A 17406-nucleotide genomic window follows, 5' to 3' on the forward strand; every position below is an offset into this window, starting at 1 on the left:
TAAACGTATGAAATACGCTTTTTAAAAACTTATCGATATATCGATAACCCAAGTATCGGTTTTTTTATTACAATATTTATAATTCAACTTATGAAATTGATATAGTTGAGCAATATAATTTAATGAGGCATTTACGATATGATTGTAATAGTCTGTTGGCTAAAAGAATTTTAAACAGTAGAGGGTATCGTAACTTCAAGATCCTAGAACACTTACTTTTGGCGAATCTATGCGCTTCAAATAATGCTCATTGACAAGTTTGCTAGATATCGATAGGGTCTTCAATAAAATCTCTACAAAAACTATTGATGAGTCAATTGCCAGAATTGCCTTTAAAAAAGATCTCATACATAGTCATAATGTCGAAAGCAAGGATTATTGATTTAAGGCTTAGATAGTCGGTAAGTTCCGTAACACCTTAAGTCAAAGCGAAATACACAGGTATGGTTGGTTGTGCATTTCGCTTTGGCTTAAATTCGCTTAAGTTCTTACGGCACATATTGAATAACTGAGCCTTTAGGTTGCACAAATCTAAACAAGCACCTATGCAGAAATACAGCAGAGGAAAGTGTTACTTTACCGGTATTGTGGCTTTTAATCGTTGTTAACATTTTTAATATACTAATGAGCGTGAAAGCACGTCTGCAGATAATATGATTATTCTATTGAGAGAAATATAAGTAAACATAATTTGCGATATAAGATAAAGAACCTTGATTAAGATAAGTACATGGGTAGAAGTACAAGCATAAACTATGGACTATTTACTACCAAAAAAAAGAGCCTTGATTAAAGCAAGTACATGGGTAAAAGTACAAGTATAAACTGTTGACTAAGTATTAGTTCGTTAAATAGTGATCTAATGTTATTTACTACCAAAATAAAGAGCCTTGATTAAGATAAGTTCATGAATGGAAGTACAAGTATAAACTATGGACTAAATATTAGCCCGTCAAGGACTGATCTAATGTTGTTTACAACCAAAATCGAAATCTGTCTGTCAATCAGCTATCAATCAATCTTCATTAATTTTCACTAAAAAATATTTATCCTGTTCAGATCTTTCTTCTTTGTGGAAATTTATTATAGTAAATTTCTTCTAAATGTATACTTCATCATATAAAAATACATTAACTGATTCTTAATGGCTATTTTCTTCTCCATTGATAATAAATTCCATTTTTTGAGCACTTTACTTTAAGCTTTAAATGAAGAACTTAAATTTTAAATTTCTATGTTAATGGTCGTATATCAGGGGAAGTATATGCAAAGCGGACCCTTAGCCACAGTATCTGAGTAATTATTCTAACATTTCTGTTTTATTTAAAACCATAGAAGTTGTTTAAGATTTAAGACTTCATGTTCTACAAATTACAACATCCAACAACAATGGAAACTAACAAATTAAAATGCAAATAAATAAAGCGAGGAGAATGAAAGTTAAAGTTTAAATCAAAAATTCCTCCCCAGCCAGTTTGATTAGAATGCACATAATTGCTTAACCCGGCTTTCAATTAAAACTTCAAAGAATATTTTTTACGTTCATCGTCGAACTACGACGATTCTTTTTCCAGAGCGCGAGCACTCACACGTGTCTAATAAAAACCATTGATGCGGAATGCTGGAATTGTGGCACTAGAAATTGTAGTGCTGGAACCAGTGGCGCGGATAGCATGCCCGGGCGTATACGCTTAGTTAAATTGTGTTGACTTCAAAGTGTAGAGCAAATTGAACGAATAAAGTGCAAATTAAAGTCAGTCAGCAAAAGCAAAGGATTCACAATAAGAAAACGATACGAATGCGCCCTTGCGAAACTATCTTTCCAATGTTGGTTTTCAATAGCAGTAATGGTTACACACTTTTTCTTCTCAAAGCTTTTTCATATTTTTTTAGACTTAAAATGTTTTTTAGAATACTAAAGAAAGATTTTCTCTTCGACAAATCAAATTTTCTTTAAATTCAAAGGAATCAAAGCAAAGAAACATGTAAATATATTTCATATTTTTTCACTTTGATTTTCTTGAAAAGTAGTTATCTAACATTTACTTTAAATAAAATATTAATAAAAGCTAGAAATGAACTTCCTTCGAATACGAAAAATGGGAAAAAGTCTACTTAAGGAATGAATTAAAGTCAAATGTCCTTAGAAATGCATTAAATTAAAATAAAATTAAAATTAATATTTTTTATTTCTCCTTTGAATTTTGGTTTGCTTTCTAAATGTGTAGTACTTACATTCGCCAGCTTCTATAACAGCTATAGAAACAACAACAAAGCAAGTATATGTTAAAGTAGAAACCTACAGTCAGTCGAAATAGGTAGGTAAGAGAATAGACCATACAGAGACCAGATAGGTCAGTACCAATAATAGAAAAAATCCTTAAAAGCACTTAATGACGGTACATATAGCTTAAGATATATGTGTTAGTAACGAATTTTAAAGATGGGTTCATCCAATATTAGGATCGAAATACTAGCTTTCAAACAACCTTTATTAATTTTAACTAAAAAACACTTATCCTCTTCAGAGCTTCCTTCTTTGTGGAAATTTATTATAGCAAATCCACGTTTCGCATTCTTTTCAAACAAGTAGCTCTAGTATTACTACTACTACGTTGTCCATTTTCCCCAGGGCATATGGCATATGGCCTAAATCTGATTCTATTTGGTGCTTCTCTGTAGATGCCATTCCATGTATATAGTGCTTCAGCCAGCTAACTTTCGACTGTTCTTCTCCAAGTTTTCTCTGGTGCACCAGTTCTTTTGCTACCTTGTGGATTCCACTTCAACACTTGCCTCGCTACGTAATCTTTCGTTTGTCTAAGCATATGCCTATCCACTTCCACTTTCACATTTTTATCTCATTTTGTGTTGCTTTGAAAAACATTTGAATCTTTTTGTCTTCAAATCTGAGGAGCTTCCATATTTAACAGAAGCAATTTTCAAGAGAAATTAACAGAAACAGATGGCATGCTTTACGGTGATTTTAGCTTAAATAAAGAACATAATGTCATCTTTTAACGATTATTTAACAGACGTGATAGAAGCAATTAGTTTCCAAACAGCGCTTATATTCTATCTCTTTATAGTAACTGTAAATTTATCTCTAGTAACTGTTACTAGCTGAAATGATATCCGTCTCAGCAATGTTCTAATAATGCAAAACACTTTGTTAAGTTCTACTGATGAAAAAAATCTTTACTTAAGTTATAATATCAACTCACCTCTTTAACATGGTGGTTAATCGATTTCTTTCATTTAGAATCTGTTTGTATTCACGAGAATTATTATTAAAACAAAGTACTTCACGACAAGGCTGGAGACTTAATTGGCCCGTAGCCCAATTAGCCCATAGAATTCACTGGCTAATCCAGTCCTATAGATATATGTGCTTGCTTGCCTGATGTTGTAAAATGTCACTTGCACTCCATCAATAGTCCTGAAGAGAATATTCGAAAGGACTATGCTTTGGTTTCTGTTTAACTAACTGTGTAGGTGCAAATAAGAATATCTTTTAATCCCATTGCTATTGACATAGATAATATATAGATATATAGATAGAATTTTACCTGTTAAAGCTTCCGCACATATGGATTGCAGAGTAAAGTCTCTCTTTTATATAAAGAATAGACTCTAATGCTATTTCAGAACGTGTATAATACTTCCCATGTTCAAATTACTCCATTTAACTACGGTAATACTATATTGGAACGTGTTCCACCCAGCGAGTTATGCGTACGATCCAATGGATGTCACCATTATTTAGTAAAATCACAAGTGAAGGGTTTTAATGACGTTGATTACATTAGTTGCTTTCTAGCAACTACTGAACTGAGTATGCCGATTAAGAGTGTAGAACAATAAGTAGCAAATAATCAAAAGAACCTCGTGAAAACAAAACAAATTTTGTTTACTTCCATGTTTTGGTTTTATTTTTATTTCACAAATATAAATTTTAATTGTTATTGTTTTGCACTCTCGCGTTTGTTTTCCACTTTTTGACAGTTTTAATAGATGCACAGTTCGTGCCACTTACCTATTTGGTCCATTTTCTACTACACTTGGCTGAAATCTTTGCTGCTTTAATGGAAAGTACGAGTACCAGGCAAAAAAAAAAAAAATGGAAAATAAAAATAAAAAAACGATGTCATTGCTTAGTTTACACTGTGTACATTTGTTTTTCTCTGTTTCTCTGTTTTTCTGTGTTTGTGCTTTTTTCTTTTTCCTTTTTCTATCTTTTGTTTTTCATTTTTGTCGATTTTGTTTCTTGTTCTATTTTATTTTGTTTTTAATAAAACTTTTTATTTCCTTTATTTTACATTGGCTTCGTATGACCTTTGCTAGTTGCTTTATTAAATTACCTTTACGCTTCTGCCCTTAGATGTCCTTTTTACTTCTCCGATCCGATTTTATTACATTCATTTCGTAATCATTTGGTGCCCTATTTTATTCTGTCACTATTCGGTCCTTGTTTCGTAACGATTCTCATTCAGGTGAGCTTTGTGCATCGTCCTCGTCTTCATTTTTGATATATTTTAACCTAATTTTTTTATTTTTGAATTCGCTTTTGTAAAATTAGGCATTTTTATTTCTGTTAAAAACGTGTGCCAATTTCCGCTATCTTAGTTTCATTTCTTTATTTTTTTTATCCTTTGGTACTACATTTCAGTCAGGCACATCATTTCAAACATTATGTCCTTGTTCATATAATTGAAGGGAGCAAAATGTAACTGGACTCATCATTTTTTATTCAATGCTGGCCTTTGATTTCACAGAGAGATGTGTTTTAATTAAGGTTTCTTCTTAATGATTTCAGTTAGTAAAGCTTAAAAGGAAAGTACCTCAGTGTCATTTATAGAAATAATTTAAACAGTTATTGAAAATGTGCGTTCTTTCATTTAGGTTACTATTTGCTTCAGCTAAATAAAAAGCTAACGAATCAAAAGAAATAACTTTAAAATTAACAAACGTCGATTCATATACCTACATTAGGTGCGTTCGCTAAGATCGATGAATGCCTGCAAACCGTACATTGGTCTGTCGATGTTGTCACAAAGAACCCACTACTGTATTACTTGTATAAATTATTTCACTCCAGTCAAAGAAAAATTAGAGACAGTCGTTGTCAGTGGTATTATTTGGATTGCTGACGTCTCAAAAGGTAAATAGGTGTAAATATTAATCCATTAAAAATGCTTTATGGTAACCTGCTGACAGTTCTAGGTCAACTGTCATAAAAGACAATCTAGAAAGTTTGTGATTGTTTGTGATTTGTGATTTTGTAATGCTGCAAAGTATTTTAGCGAGTTTGGGGCTAACTTCATGGATAGGCTCCAGTTTCGCTCTTACGAGTGCAAAACATAAAAGCTTCTTAGCCTTATGAGAGAGAATTTCGTGTGGTGCAGCATAGTGACAAGACTTCTATTATTAAATAGCAAAAGTAATTCAAAAAACTAATGCTCTAATTGAATGCAATTACGCTGAGTTATTATTTGGATTGAGAATCTCTCTAAGAACAGATCGAAATGTCAAAGCAGTAAAAGTACGTTAAGGGTTTTAGACAGTTCGAAGGCCCCTAAAAACAATTTTTATGAACAGCCTCCAGTTACGCAGTAATGAAATACAAATAGCTATATAGACAAACATATCGAAAACTATGTAAAAAGTACTCAAAAATATGCTTACAATAAAGTCGTACGGACGTTCACAGACTTTTAATGAAAGAATTCGATTTGAGAGAGCAAAAAAGGAATTGCGTGCAGTTTATAAAAAGGAGTCTTAAGGAAAGTTAAACAGAAATTAGGCTGGTTAGAGGGAAGAAGAGGATGTCTTTGTTCAAGTCCAATTGACTAAAATCAACTCCTCAGAAGTGACAGTGAAGTAAAATATTATATGTACTAAGACAACATTTAACTGATGTTTGAAAACAAAAAATGGGTTGAATAGAGTATAGAAGAGTTGACACCTTTAAAAAATGAACGTGAAATAAAGCTCTACTACTTCAATGGGAAAAATTTCTTAATCAAGCAATTTGGCAACAAATTAAATGATCGAGCTTATTCCACAGAGAGATCACATGGAAAATTTGCCATAAATTTAAATGGACATACGGACTCAACTATCATCATTTGGCTTAACTATAGTTGGTGACTCTTGATGGCAACTCTCCGCTGGCAATGCATGAAGGTCAAGTTGAGTGAATAACCTAAAATTTGTGTAAGAAAGAGGTATAATCCTTCAATAAGATTCTATATAATCATACAAAGCACGCGCCAACTAACAATGGATTACGAATGACGTTCCACACTGGATTTAAGTGGCTTCGAGTTGTAAACCCGATTGCTGTGGAATAAATTGCAGAATAGGGTTAGTATTAATATATAAGAAATCGTTAAGTTCCCCAAGAAAGTTCTTCTTTATGAGCTGAAAATGATTCTACATACATATATTCATGGAGTGTGGAAGTTCTTCAACAACTTAGTCAAGAAACTTTTTCTTCAGGATTTAAAGGCGATTCTTCAGATATGTATTAGTACAATGTGAATGTATTTCATCAATCTAATTAAAAAAACCTTTTTTTTATTAGCTGAAGAAGATTGTACAAATTCAAGAAACTTTTTCTTTATGAGTGAAAGAAAAGTACTTTATCGACCTATTGCAGAAGCTTTTTCTTTATAAGTTAAAGGGGATTGAAGGGAATTCTTCAAATATATATTACCGCAGTGTGGGATTTCTTTATCAACCTACTAATAGCTATTTTTAAAAATGTTGGTAATGAAAACATAAACATTCGTGAAATGTAGAAGTACTTTATGAGCCAACTCCCGAAACTTTTTCTTTCTGTGTTGAAGGGAATTCTACAGATATATATTACCGCAGACTTATTTATCAACCTATTCATAGCTATACTTGAAACTGTTGGTAATGAAAACTTACACAGTGCGGCAGTATGGAAGTACTTTATCGAAATGAAACAGAAACTTTTTCTTTCTGTGTTGAATGGAACTCTACAGATATATATTATCGCAGTGTGGAAGTTCTTTATCAACCTAGTCATAGCTATACGTGGTAGTTATTGGTAGTGCAAACTTTAAAATGAATTTGAAAAATTTAATTCTGTCTCAATTTACTACTCTATTGGTTCAAGAAAATTTATGTTCATATAAAATGAATAAAGCATTCTTAGATATTGTGGTTTAATTAGGTGCCCTTTTATGTAATTCACCTCACATAATAAAAACTTTTACCGTCACAGAGAAATCGGTATAACCAACTCCTCCTAATTTCTTTAATTTGCTTTAATTTTACGATTTTTATATCTGCGATAAACATTTCACCTCAACCTATCTCTTACATTCTGTTTTGTAGTATTTTTAGTATTTTTCTGTCGTAGTTTTGTTTTAGATAAGCTTCATTCATTTCATTTTTATGTTTTTAATTTAAATTTTTTACCTTTAAGGTTCAATGAACATCGTAAAAAGTACAATAACTATAAAAATAAATGCTTATTTAATATGAAACACAAACGGAAACGGATATAAATGCCTTTGCAGCTCTGGTTGAACTACATAAAAGCAAATACACTAATTTGTCTTAATTCGTTCAGTATTTTAGAGATATATAGTATAGAACTGAAGCAAGCTTAATAGCTGTGGGAAGCAACAGAATAAGCTAACTACTGTCAGTATTAGTGAAAAAAAGGACTGTGTTTTAAGGACCAAAAACTGAATCATAAAAAGCACTTAAAAACATAAAATTAACTTAGAACTCTGCAGAGATATTAAAAGCATTAATAAAATAAATTAGGAAAGCGAAGACCGAGCCGAGTGAATGAAAAATGATTGCGTTAATAATGAATCGTTAGTGAGCGAACATATAAATTTGAACATAATAAATCATAATTGAATATACTATTTTCTCCTTTAATTATAAGCAATTTAAGTAGGATATTATTAGCAAAAATATGGGAATTTCTTCTCTTTTTCTGATATTTTTCACTATTCCCAACAAGAAAAACTTAATTGGAAATGGCGATGAATTCGTAACATTGGCGCTGGCAAGCTCATCAATTATTTAAATTTGGTAGACTTAACCACATCATCGGCATTTACGTCATCATCAGCATTACCAAACCAGTAATTATCATTAACAAGTTAAGCAACATAAAATTTTAGTACAACAAGAATGAAAATGAAAACGCTTTTTATAAGGCAGTCAACGAGCTGTAGATTGTCCTTTCGTCCTTTACGGCAGCGATTGTGTATCAACTTCGCAAATCAGACGGCGCCATTGCCAAACGAAATCCGAAAAGCTGAAATCGATTAAAATGCTTTTTTTTAGCTTAATTCCGTAATTTGGTCTGTGGAAAATGTTCCATTACTGGTTTCGGTGCAATTTGTAACGCTGCGATGGCTTGGTGTTGGGGTTTATGGAGTTAACCCTTTTCTTCAAATTTTTATTTGCAAAACTTTTTATATTTTGTGGTAGCAGCTTTGATGTTAATCTCGAGTTGATTAACACAAATTAGAACGAATACATTGTGGCCAATTTATGCAAATGCCAAAATTGTTTTAACAATTTTTATATTGAAAATGTAATGATATACCATAAAATAAATATTGGAAGGGATATGTAATTTTGTGGTAAAATCTTGATATAAAAAGCTTTATTTGAGATATTGTGAGCTGAAAGAATTTTTAAAAAAATTTAAGCGTAAGTTTTTCAGGTTTTTTATCAACATATTATATCCGTAAGTACTGAATACGAGTGACACTTGGGAGATGAAACCAAATATTCTATTCTTCTTCCTGCAAAATGAATATGAATTAGCAGAAATATTGTAATAGACTTTCTAGCAGAAGTTTGAGTCACTTACTAGATTATCAAGAAAAAAGTACACGGAAAATATCTTTAGATTACTGAGTAACATTCTATATATAGAAGTATGAAGAACAGGGAATAAAACAAAGTATTCCCAAGTTCTTTTACTGAAGATTTGGTAACAGACTTTTTAGCAGAAATTTGTATTATACTCAGTAAGGCATTCAAGACTGGGGAAGATAGGATCCATACTGTCTTTCATTAAAGAAATCGGACTTGGAGAAATACTCTAACCCGACAAAGGGGCACAATAGATCTTTTAGGTCGCAGTGCACGATCCCTTACTCAATAATAATAATAAGTAAGGCATGCTAGATTATCGAGAAGAAACGTCATGGAAAGTAACTTCAGATTTCTAAGTGTCATGTTATATCTACAAATACTGACTACGTTGATATTTGAATAAAGAAAAGAAGTATATTTGACAATTGAACACATTGAAACAGACCTCTTAATCGAAGTTTTTGTTATTATTATTAAATAATAGGCTATGAATTCACCACGTCCTAAAAGATCTATTGTGCACCTAAAGTTCCAACTAAAACAATTCTAGACTATTTATAAATCTTGTAAACGGTGTGGGCTTAATTCTAGCTATTTTATTTGGGACTATAATCCTGCTTCCAAGGTAATCGAGTCTACGTCTTGTCGCCGCTAGGCAGTTGCATAGAATATGTTCTGATGTTTTCTTCTCCTCATGACAAAGTCGACAGGAGTCACTTTCTACCGCACCTATAATCTACATGTGATAATTAAGTCTACAGTATCTTGTAAGAAGTTCAGTGTAGATTTTAATGTCGTTTCTGCTAAGGCCAAGAATACCATCAAGTTTGAAGTGTTCAGGATCAATGAGTATTCTTGACTGTCGTATGCCTGTTTGGGCTCTCCAGTGATCAAGTAGATGTTGTTTCTCCCATTCACATAATAAGTTAATAATAAGTCCCAGACCAACTTTGATCGGAATGAAGATTTTGCTAAAAATTTTAGATCTGGATTATGGATAATAGCATAAGAAGAACAGTTAAACTTCCATAACTCGAATTTCTATACTCGAATTTGCTATAACTTGAACTAAATAGAGTGCAATAGAGTTTAGAGATCAGATTACATACAATTGTAGAAAAATTCTTTAGCACGAAGTGTCTGTAAGTGGAAAATTTCAAAATAAGTTTGATCGTATAATCTTGGTATCATATTATGTCAAAAAATACTGAATGTGGGTATTATTTGGAATATGAACCAAACTATTATTTTGTGCGTTTTCCAATATATGGCAATATGGTTTCAAACTTCTATGCCGAAATTTATATAAATGATTATTAGATTATTGAGAAGAAATTGATTACTAAAATCTTCATATACAGAACACGGGTCATACTTGGACAATGAAATCAAGTATTATTTTTTCACCGGAAAAATTGCATTGAGTTGACAACATCCGATTGTCAGGGTTGCTCTTTAATCGTTAATGTCCAACATATGCCCTGCTTTTACTAGAAATATTTGCAGAAATTAATGGGTTATGATGTCTTAACCATAAACAACGCACATGCATTCGGTATAACCGATATTTTTGCATTCAATGAGAAACTATGAAATTTCGGGTAGAGTATCATTTTAATTTTCTGGTGTTATTGTTAGAAATAAATATCCAGACTTTACAAGGATGTAATAACTTCTTAGTGTATTCTGTTTAAAATATTATACTATCATTATTATAATGGTAATAGACAATACGAAAGGAATTAGGACTCACATAAGCCCAGTTCTAAGCGTGATAGAGGTTTAACTTCTGTACCTTTTCAAATGCATATGGTAAACAAATTGGTACTATTAAAAACTTTAGATATTTTATTAATATTGTATAGTTAATTATATAACTATATTATTTAATTATTAGTGTTGTATTATGTTTATATAATATATTATTAATTATACAGAACATATTATATATTATTGTATAATATATTATTATACAATATATCAAATATTTTAATATAATATGTGTATATGTGTATATTATTATTAATATATATTAATAGATAATAATTTATAGTTTATTAATTGTTATTAATAGTTGCAGGATACTTCAACGTTATCCTACATCTTTCTTCTGGGTCTTTTGGGCTTAGATATAAAAGGTCACTAACTGAGTCTCCTGATTTAAGTCTATATGCAACATAGAGAAATAAATTATTTCTTTACAAAGAGAGCAAACATATACTATATCATATGCAATTTTATTTAAATCTTATAATATATATATAACATATATATGATTTTTCACGTCACTCTCCATAAAACAATTCATTTTTAATATAAAATTAATATTTATTTGCAGATGTGAAAATGTTATGACATGTCCCATTAGGCCAATAGGGTCAGGCAATGAACATTGTCCTTATGATTGGCTTGCAGTGTACGATGGTCGTGATGAGCATTCGCCACTTATTGGAAAATTTTGTGGCCTTGGCAAATTTCCATTCAGCATAATTGGTAAGTGAAAAATTTTATAATTTTAAACAGTTTCGCATAATGTGCAATAAAGAATTCTGCCAAAAATTGCTTTGCATGCAGTCAGATAAAACTTAGGGCATTTAATGTTCAGCAATTACCGTCAAATTTCATTGAATTTCAGACAAATTCAATTTCACATATGCCGCATTGTTGCAGTGCGATAATACATGGAACGATGTGTCAAATGCAACAAAGAAATACACACAATAAAAACGCATTGACAGTAACATTTTGCAGTGGCGTTAAAGTCATATACGAGTACACTATCTGATTGCGACTTGCGGCCAGTAAAGGCCAAATATCGAATACTCGAATACTCATACCCATTCACATACGAATACACCATTTTCGTAGTCATAATCACACAGTCACAGTCCTACAGTTTCGAGTTTGCTTGCAGCCAGTGCTATACACAGCCACTTGAATCGTTTATGCTTGAACATCCTGTCGACATGTCACATTTTCAAATTGCATAACAAATGACTTTGTTGGCTCTGAGCGCGCTTAGTGCCGCTGCACATTTGCATTCATATAGGACCTCTATCATATCACTAACACACTACCGCTGTACCACTACCGCAGTCAGTCCACCATCGCTGCCAGTTCATAACTTTAATATGCATACAATGTAGCCATTAAAGGCATCTAAAGCCATACCCCATAATATCCTTTTAATCAAGTCCATCCCGCAGCATATAAGTGCATATGCAATTTAATTTGCATACGTGTTTGGTGTTGTTTTTTTTTTTTGTGTGTAAGTATTTGTGTAGATGTACATATTTATGTATACTTTAGTATATATGTGACTTTATTTAATGGAGGTACAATTTAATCTGTTGAAGTGTACATTTGCTGTTTATGCAATTAATATTTATTAAATGTTCTGAAATTGATCAAATTTGTTTGTTGCACACTCCAACATGCGCTGTTCTACTTTATCTACTTTACTCCTCCCGCAACTCACTTATCTCTCTTGTTTATGCTATACACCATATAGGTACCTCACAGTATATGTATGTCGAATTTGTAACATCACCGGCGGGTCCATTGCTAAACACAGGATTTCATTTCAATGTTGGCAACTGGCCAGGACATGTCGAAACGGCAGGCATAAAGCATGGCATTTGCGATTGGCTGCTTAGTTCCGATTCACTTAAGGACAGTAGCGCGAGTGAAGGCATTTTCCTGAGTATTGCCCACTGGTATCCACCGAACACATCATGCAGTTATCACATTAAAGGACGAATAGGCGAAATAGTGCGTTTATATTTTCCAAGGTAAGTTGCAAACATTTGACAAGTAATTTACATAAATGGTTTATGCGTGTGTCAGGTAATTAAATTACTCACCGAAGTTGTAAGTGATATTTCTGGAAAACTTTATTATAAAAGTGTAAAGTGTTATTATTAATTTCATTTCAAAGTTATTATATTATTATTATTATATTATTATTACACACAAAAACACACACACACATATATATATATACATATATATTTAGTAGAAAAAGATACAAGAGCAAAGAATGGTGTTCCTAAGTATCTACACCTTGCAGTTTAAAAATATATACCATATATATAAAAGTATACTAGATATATTTATATATATATAAAGTATTAGTTCGTCATTATTCGTATTATGTATAGTCCATTTTAAATTACACAGATTTTCAATAGTACTTATGTGGTTGGTTAGTAACAGAAAAGACTTTCCAGATGATATATGTTTTCGTTTTTGTCAGTGAATGGAAGCGTCGAACGTTACGAACTAAAATCACTTTTTAGGAATGTTTTGTAGCAAGAAACACAGCACTTTGAACATTTCTATAATACTATAGATCTCATTCCATTAATAATCTTTTAAAGAATCCAAAGAATGTTTGGAAGAGGTAAAGAATTAATAAAGAGTTGATATGGCCCAATGTTCCCCTGGGAATGTACTGGAATAGAGAAGAAGAAAAAGAAGAAAGTGTTGATATTATAGTATTTTATAGTGGATGTGATAGTACTTTAACTCTTCGAGAGGACAAGACAGAGAATTTCACCTGGTTAATAGTATCATAGCCTTCCAAACAAAGTAGGCAAAACCTGTTGTCGGCGAGGCTAAAACGAAATATGTGTTTGGTGCAAGTATGACAGATGCCCTGCGTGCGCTAATGCACATGCGAAATAGGCTACTAGGAATGTGTATTCTTACGGAAGAGGCAATAAAACTCTGTAAAGTAGGTTCTATACTACTTTCTATTGATGCAACAGGGCTTAAAGACCTACTCTAAGTCCAGAAGGGGGCACAATAGACCCGACGGTCGCAGTGCCATATCCCCTAACAATAATAAAAAGTATGACAGATATTTCAACTCTCATTCATCCATCTCTGAGCTAACAAAATATATGTTCAAAAAGCGCTATATCTTTGAAGTTAGATTTTTCCATTAATAATTTATTCTGTTATTTTTTTTTAAGTATTTCGAGTTTTTTAAGTTTATATTTTTTTAATTTAATTTTACTTTATTTTACTAATTTGTTTCAAACAAGTTTATACTATTTTATTTAAGATTTTTTTATTATTCGATTTATATTATTTTTGTCCATTTTACTTTAGTTGTTATTTTATTTTTGTTTTGATTTTATTTTCCATTCCTTTTAGTAGATGTTTTCTTCTTTTTCATTTTATTTTCTTTTCACATCACTTCAAGAATTTACGGTGCAATTTCTTAATAAAGCAGGATTTAAATCATTCAAAGGAGTGAAATCGTTTAAGACACTTTCCAATTTGCCTCGAGGACATAATAACCTCACAAAATAGTATAAAGGAATTGTGCTTTGATACAATTTAATTTAAGTGCAAGAAAATTTAAGCATTTTTGGAAGTACCGAACACATTTCTGCCTTCTAAGCATTTTAATGAAAATTTTAGCCAAGATTTATGTGACGTTTTAATTTAACCTGTCACTTAGTTGGGTTAAAATGGCGCGTTTTACTCCGGTCTTGGTTGCCTAGTCGCTTGCATTGCGGTCGCAGAGCAAAAGTAGTGCTTGTCTTGCTGGTAATAGTTGTGGTGGTGTTATGGAATTAGTGGAATTCTCCCAGTAAATATTTTCGAGGACGTTCCATATATTTCGTTGTAAATGTTAGTAGTTTTTGGTTGTTGCTAATTTATTGTAGTTACACAATAGTGTGGCAAGACCATTAGAAGTTTCGTGAGTACATGACTCTTCTTGGTACTAATTAAAATGTGTAGTCAAATTTAAAATATCCTGAATGACAGTTCTCTTGTCTGTAAGTGTATAGTAGATGTTGATGTACTTTAAAATGTTACTTAAATTAAATTGTATTTAACGAATTTTCACCTATACTCCTATTTTCACTATATATAGTCTTAGTCTTTATTCCCTGAATGGATAAATTTCTTCAAAATAAGTTGGTTATGAAATGGTTTATATAATAATTCAATTCCATTTGAAGTACTTGTGAAAATAATAATATAAACACAATATTAACAATTCTATAATTCTATTTATAGAAGCAAGTGAACTATTAGATTTCATTCAACCTTATTTTGGTGTCCAAACCTCCAGTCACTAGTTGTCCTCAATAGACTGAAGCTTTGAGACTGGAGCTCTGTCGCCATTTTAAAACCATGCCCATTTTTGTTGCTGCAAATTTCACGCTTTCAGTATATTGCTGCCATATCGTTCTTACTGCTTAAACCCATATTCAACATCTTAAGTAAGTACAGTAAACTCTCACATCCATTTCCTAAGTGGCAATATGTTCTGTGATCTCATCAACACCCTCAGGTACCATCGGCAGTACCAAGACTCAGTGGTCACTGACCGCTAGAAATATTATTATTATTATTAATATGTGCCACATAACCCTACCATAAAATAATTATATATATATATATATATATATATATATTTATATTAACTGTTCCTTTATTACTATGTACATAATTTTTCACTATCTGTATATACTTTTTGTCTATTATGGAAATATAATAATAGCCTATAGAATTATAATAATAACAATATCAATAGATAATTGAAAAATTGCCGATCATATGTAGGTTGTCACTTACTTATTTCGTTTTGGAACCACCATAGGGTTATCAGAGAGTTAAGTTATACATTAAATATATGTTATATATATAATTTCAATTTCATACCATTCTGATAATGCATAAATGTAACTAGTTTTCTAGATAACAGAAACAAAAAATTTAAAAGCAGAAAATGGTTAGTATATAAAACGAACCTGCCACATATATGATACCTGCCCTAACATACTGCTGTTGGAGAGGTGGACACTTTTCAAAAAGCTATAAAGATGCAGGCGTGGAAGAAACGATTAAGCACCTATTATTAATTGTTCGGCACTCTTGAGATTTCTACTTTGATTTCCACCTTTATATGTATATTGGCAGATGAGAATTTCTCCATCGACGGTACACACAAATAACATCACCGAAAAGAATTTTAACATGTATTGTATATGTTATAAGTGCCATAACTTAACTATCGACTTTTCTTAATGTTATGTTTCTGATAGTTACAGTTCAACTCAATTTTAACAACAACTTTAATTTAGAATATTTCATCTTTGAGATTTATTTTATTTTAAATATATCACTCATAATGTATAAAATTATTTTCAACAAATCGGTTTTCATGAAAGATAGATAATATTTTCGAACAATTTAAATCACATCCACTGCTCAATGGCATAAGCCTTTTCTATCCACTTCTTCTAATCATCCTATTATCCGTCCCATTTTTTTTATTGTTGCAATTCCAGTGTTTTGAAATCAATCAATATTGAATCGAACCGTCTCTTGTTGAAATTCCCAATTTAATAATAAAATATTTAAAATTCTTTAAAATATCAGAAATTCAAATGTACATAAAGCTCATAAAGCTGAATTATTTTAGTCAGAAAAATGGATGGTCATACCAATAATTCTTGATATGCGTTTAAAAGAATTCAAGCAATGCATGGAATATTTGCCAATATCTGTTCTATTATACTTTATGGTTAAAATAGGGTTTTACAAAAAAATGGATTCATATTTCGAAGTTCTTCGAAGAGACGCACCTAGCGACAGAAGTAAAGATACTAGTAAATTTTCTACTTCATTAAAGAACAAGTCATAGGTCTATTCTAAGAGTGGATGAATGACTCTTCTATTTAAATCCGTTTAGTTAGTATTAAACTTAAGTTTGCGGAGGAGCTTAACTTAAGGCATCACAAGAGTATGCTTATTATAATAAATATAAATTGGTTGAGATTATAAAAAATACTTTACTTTCACATATAATTTAATAAAGCACATACGTAATATATGATGTTATTATTAACACTATAACGTATAATAATAAATTTGCATAAAATACAATGTCTATTCGTTTGCTGTATGATTCTTTATATATTTCTAATATATGAAAACTTTCTCTTGCTCTGTAAAGTCTTGGTAAGAACTCTTTTCCGCAGAGTCAAGAAAAAAATCTTCCGAAGGCAACAAGCTGCTAGTTCACGTCACCCACAAAGTCTCCTCCACTTTATTCCTATTTTCAACGTTATTCGAAACATTAGAGAGTACGTGAATTTGGCACTGCGTGACTGTTAAGTTTAAAAGCGTCTAGACACTGTCGACGTTGTTCCGGGCAAAGTTTTGCGTCCAACCAATTTAAATTTATTTTTCTCCTCTTTTTTGAGGTTGCACTTGATATTTATTTGCAACATTTTCCAATTGCTGTCACATTTGTACAGTGCGAAATTGCTACTGCAAGTGCAGATTCCATTCTTTCGCAACGGAGTATCGAAGTTTCGCTTTACAAGCGCTCGCCTTAAAGATTCTTAAGGATTTGGCGGGGCTTTATGGTTAATGCGTGTGCATTTTTCGTTGTGCTCTGGTATTTTATTTTGTATTTCACTTTTCGTTGAAAGCATCTTGCAGCTCAGTTTCAAATTAAAATTGCTGAGTACTATTTTATGTCAAAGTATTGCT

The 17406-nt window shown here is 31.5% G+C and overlaps 1 protein-coding gene across 1 annotated transcript in view; it reads left to right on the forward strand.

The window, feature by feature from the left end:
- The window catches only part of LOC119674393, a 49076-nt gene that overhangs the window by 24184 nt on the left and 7486 nt on the right, over positions 1-17406 (forward strand). The window contains exons 6-7 of the mRNA XM_038085529.1: positions 11222-11376; positions 12395-12674. Coding sequence (XP_037941457.1) covers positions 11222-11376; positions 12395-12674 — 435 coding nt within the window. The remainder of the gene's footprint in view (positions 1-11221; positions 11377-12394; positions 12675-17406) is intronic.

Source organism: Teleopsis dalmanni, chromosome 2, assembly GCF_002237135.1.
Source record: "Teleopsis dalmanni isolate 2A chromosome 2, ASM223713v2, whole genome shotgun sequence".
NCBI lineage: Eukaryota > Metazoa > Arthropoda > Insecta > Diptera > Diopsidae > Teleopsis > Teleopsis dalmanni.